General features: G+C 44.7%; 1 protein-coding gene across 1 annotated transcript; it reads right to left on the bottom strand.

Moving 5' to 3' along the window:
* Positions 1-934: 934 nt before the first annotated feature.
* Positions 935-4003, bottom strand: dnajb1a (DnaJ heat shock protein family (Hsp40) member B1a). Its single transcript, XM_085454430.1, has 3 exons — positions 3429-4003; positions 1963-2546; positions 935-1851 (listed from the first exon to the last, which is right to left on the bottom strand). The coding sequence occupies exons 1-3, from the start codon at positions 3637-3639 to the stop codon at positions 1621-1623; spliced, it is 1026 nt and encodes a 341-aa protein (XP_085310556.1). The 5' UTR covers positions 3640-4003; the 3' UTR covers positions 935-1620.
* Between the last annotated feature and the right edge of the window lie 237 nt (positions 4004-4240).

Here is a 4240-nt window from a genome sequence, read left to right as displayed (position 1 = left end):
CTCCATTTTTACAATAATCTGCAGCACATGAATCAGAGCAGCATTACAGATGAGCACAGTGTAGTGTGGAGACCTGTCAAGTCTTCATGGTACGTTGGTGACTAATTTTATTAAATGCCCTGCTGGAAAGTTAATAAACAATGACCCCATCATTTTCTCTTTAAATATACCCCTAGCATAGTGTATGTACTTACACCAATCAGGTGCACAGGTACCTCCCCTTTGACCTGTCAGATACCCTCTATGTAGTGAGGCCTCTGCCACGTTCCAAAGATCAACTGAAACCTAAAGGGTTTCGAGGCCGATGTGACACCTTGGGAAGAAGACTGGCCACAAGTGGTTGAGCTTGGGCTTCAGCAATGGTAATGACCGAGGGACTGGCCGCTGAGTCCCAGTCATCCCCGACTGCTTGTGCAGACTGTCGCTAGGTGAAATAACCTACAATTAAGGTGCTGCACAAAACCCTCCTTGTCAACGCTCAGATTTCTGCTTTCGCCCATTGCTTCTACACAAGACACTAATTTGTCTGCAAGCATTCGCTATCTAACCATGGAGCAGTAGTGAAACTTGCAACGCAAACCAAAAATGGAGTGCACTCACCTCCAAAGCAAAACCCGTGTTTTACTACAAAACTATTATGTTTCAATAGGTGCAACTTTTACTCCATTTCCATTCTGCTCAACAAGCAGCTGGCAAGTGTTTGCAGACAAGTCAGCATCACCTCCCTTTGGGTGATCGTGGAAATCTGCAGGTGATATCTCTTTGCAACCAACTTCACCCAGCAACCACTCACTAACCAGACTGGGAATGCACATTTTTCCCTAGCGACCTTTGGTTGTTGGCGGGTCACTAACTGGCCTCTAGGCCTGCATGATAGGGGCTTTAAGTGAGTGTTACATGTAATAACATCCACATGAATGTTAAGTCTCACACACACACACACACACACACACACACACACACCATAAGAGTCGTACTGAGCATCAGTCCTGGTAGGGCTCTACTGTTTTCAGCCTTGAGAACACTTTAGGTGTATTTTTCACAAAGCTTTACATTATAGCTTAGTGTAAACGACAAGTAAAACACTGAATTTTATTTATCAATGAAAAAGAAAACTCTATTAACTCCTAGTAAGACCAATACTGCTACAGATATCTCAAAAAGTTTCACCTTTCAAGACCCGCACAATATCTAAGCCTCAATTTTACTTAATGGAAACCCAAATCATGTCCTATGAGTAATGAAGTTTTAGCCACATTCATGCATCAGTGCACTTGCATCAGGGAGGTATTGTTAAGCAGCTGGCTATGTGTTACCTAAAGCACTCGCACAAAGATCTGCTATGTTATCAAATCCTCAGTTACTACAATAAGTTTCCCAGTGCTGCAATTCACTGAACATTTAAAGAACACCTGTTTGTCTTTCTGCCTTTGTCTCCTTCACTCAAAGCCAAAAAATAAATAAATAACAAGCTGGATTCTGGGTTAAGGATACGGATTTGTTGTTCAGGCAGTAAAATTAAACCCCACTGAACCCAAATCTGCCCTCAAAAGTCCAGGTAGTACACAGGACAGTGCTGCTGGAAATGCTAACTTTTTGGGGATTTGGAGTCATAACATGTCACAGCGGAAGAATCTGCTCGAGTGTATCGCGTGTGTTTTGGGCCAGTTTGTCTGGGAATTTAACAGTGAAGTCCAGGATCATGTCACCTCTCTTCTCTGGGAACTTGGACAACGGCAGCCCCTCGCCGCTTATTCGCTTTTTCGTTCCGGGTTTGACAATGTCTCTAGAGGTAACAGTGATGGTCCGGCCGTCCAGTGTGGGAGCTTTGACCGTGCAGCCACACAATGCCTGGAGACAAAAGGACTGATAAGCAGACATCCAAGTGCTCGGCCGAGTTTTGATTATAAGCATCTTTAAAAAGATAAACTAGCATGATTAATGTTGGAATGATTATCTTACCTCTCTAAGAGATATTTTTGCAGGATAAACAATATCTGAACCCTCTCTTCTGAACACCGGGTGAGGTTTGTCTTTGACCACAAACACCACATCTGCAGGAATGTTGGTGGCAGTCTCATCCCCCTCCCTGGGAAAGGTGATTTTCGTCCCCTCCTTCCAGCCACGCTTAATGTCCACCGTTAAAATCTTATCTTCGCTGCGCATGGTGCAGCCGTCTGGATTGAGCCTCTTGCGAGAAATCTTCATCTTTTTCGTGCAGCCCGAGAACACCTCTTCCAAGCTCACCTTCAGCTCGTGCACCACAGGCGGGTCCTTCTTCTTCTCGTGCGCTCGGTGAACTCCTGCCGGGTGGGTTTTGAAAGGCCGGTGAAACCCACCCATGCCGCCCATTCCTGGCATGCCAAACGTTGCGAAAGGGTTGTTGATGTCCACGTCGTCTTCCCCGTCCTGGAAGAAGAAGTGATCGAATGGGCTGCGGCCACCGAAGAACTCAGCGAAGATTGCGTGAGGGTCCCCGTGGAAGCTGTAGTTGCAGCTTTGACCGCCATGTCCTCTGCCTCCAGTGTCAGCTGAACCCTTTAATCCTGTTGAAGAAGACAACATCGCCAAGTATTTAAAAAAGAACGGGAAATATCACTGTCATATCAATGTTTGAAATAGCATGTTTGTTTCGTTTTTACTGTTATTTTTTATTTACCCTTTGATGTCTGGGAAACTAAGCATTCTTTATATAAAAATTGACTGCAAAAAAAAGAGTTTTCACTGCACCATCACTGGTGCAAGTCAACACATAGTTGTCTTAACACAACAGACAAACACTGATCACTGCTAATGACAAGGTAGTTATCAGATGACATCAGATGACAGCCACCTGATTATTGATCTTTTTGATCAGCTTATTGGTGCTCATCTGTTGAATAATACCTCGGCATTACCGCTTTAACACTTATAACACACTGACCTTAATTCACCCTATATTCACCCCTATGATTTGAATCAACGTCTAAAGATTGCAAACAAACAAACAAACTGACACAAAATATTTACTACTTGCAAGAAGTAAATGCTCAGAAGCTAAAATATCTTTCTGCTTCCAGACATCTCAAAGTTTGATCTCTGTCCCTCCCTGTCCATGAGGGTGTGGACAAGGACACCAAAGCCTGAAGGTACAAATCATTTTTTCAAAGCCACAATAATAACAAGAGAGAGGCACACCGACAGGACGGGCAAGAACTTGCTGTTTCCAGCAGGTTCTCCAGCTGCACCCTATTGTACACCCAACTATTGTCAGATAACTGCTGCAGAAAGACCCCAGAAACCGCACTGAGGAGGATGCATGTGTACATCGATTAGATTGAGAGAGTAAGAAGATGCACGTTTTGCTTTGCATTATTTGCAGAGGATTAAACTCGGTAAATGCAAAGGCTGCAAAACTTCGTGCAACCCGGGGGAAGGAGTTCGGTTACCTTCTTCTCCAAAACGATCGTAAATGTCCTTTTTCTTGGCATCACTGAGGACGTCATAGGCTTCGGCGATCTCCTTGAATTTGTCTTCAGCTCCAGGAGACTTATTCTTGTCGGGGTGATAGCGCAGAGCCTGTTTTCTGTACGCCTTTTTTATCTCATCTTCAGATGCTCCCCTGGCTATACCCAGCACTTTGTAATAATCTTTACCCATCACACCGGCCGGTCGGCACTTCTTTCAATTGCTTTTGTTTGTTCAATAGCTTCGGTTTGACGTCGATAAAACACCCAGCATGCCTCGTGTAAAACGAAGCACAGGTTACCGGGATCCAATGTCTCACCCCGCCGCCGCAGTTGTCCCTGCAGCGGGCAATAGTTCAGATCGCCGTCGGGGTGCTCCTCCAGAAAGTGTCACAGCCCCCACAGCAACTTTCAGCTTTGACAAACTGGCGAGGACGAAAATGTCACCTAGCCTGCCCGCGTTTGCGTAAGTGTGTCAGTATGCCGCACTCGAAACCTTGCGAGGAAACTTCTGGAAGAAGCTGATGCTGCTGATGTGGGTCATCTCTGCCGAGTCAAGAAAATTCACCCCCGACAACTTCCGGTTTCGCTTGAGCTGCGCTGGACGTTTTCAATTAAATGTTTAAGAAACTTGTACTCGAAATCGGGAACCTATCGAGGCATTTATTACTGCTTGGATGACTCGTGTAAAATATCCGCATTTTAAAAGCTCTTAGCACTTATTATTATAATATAAGTGACATTCAAGTACGCATGCGCAGACTACTTAGCAGCGTGAGAAATTTTTTATACTA

Source organism: Copadichromis virginalis, linkage group LG4, assembly GCF_057382275.1.
Source record: "Copadichromis virginalis isolate Kocher_CV1m ecotype Utaka linkage group LG4, C_Virginalis_male_GT1.1, whole genome shotgun sequence".
NCBI lineage: Eukaryota > Metazoa > Chordata > Actinopteri > Cichliformes > Cichlidae > Copadichromis > Copadichromis virginalis.
This window is presented reverse-complemented; position numbering and strand designations above follow the sequence as displayed.

Excerpts from the sequence above, each read along its gene's own strand:
- dnajb1a (XM_085454430.1), bottom strand. The coding sequence starts at position 3,639 with ATGGGTAAAGATTATTACAAAGTGCTGGGTATAGCCAGGGGAGCATCT. Across the intron at positions 2,547-3,428 it reads CGATCGTTTTGGAGAAGAAG|GATTAAAGGGTTCAGCTGAC; the intron begins GTAACCGAACTC and ends CTTCTTCAACAG. Across the intron at positions 1,852-1,962 it reads CAAAAATATCTCTTAGAGAG|GCATTGTGTGGCTGCACGGT; the intron begins GTAAGATAATCA and ends TTTTGTCTCCAG.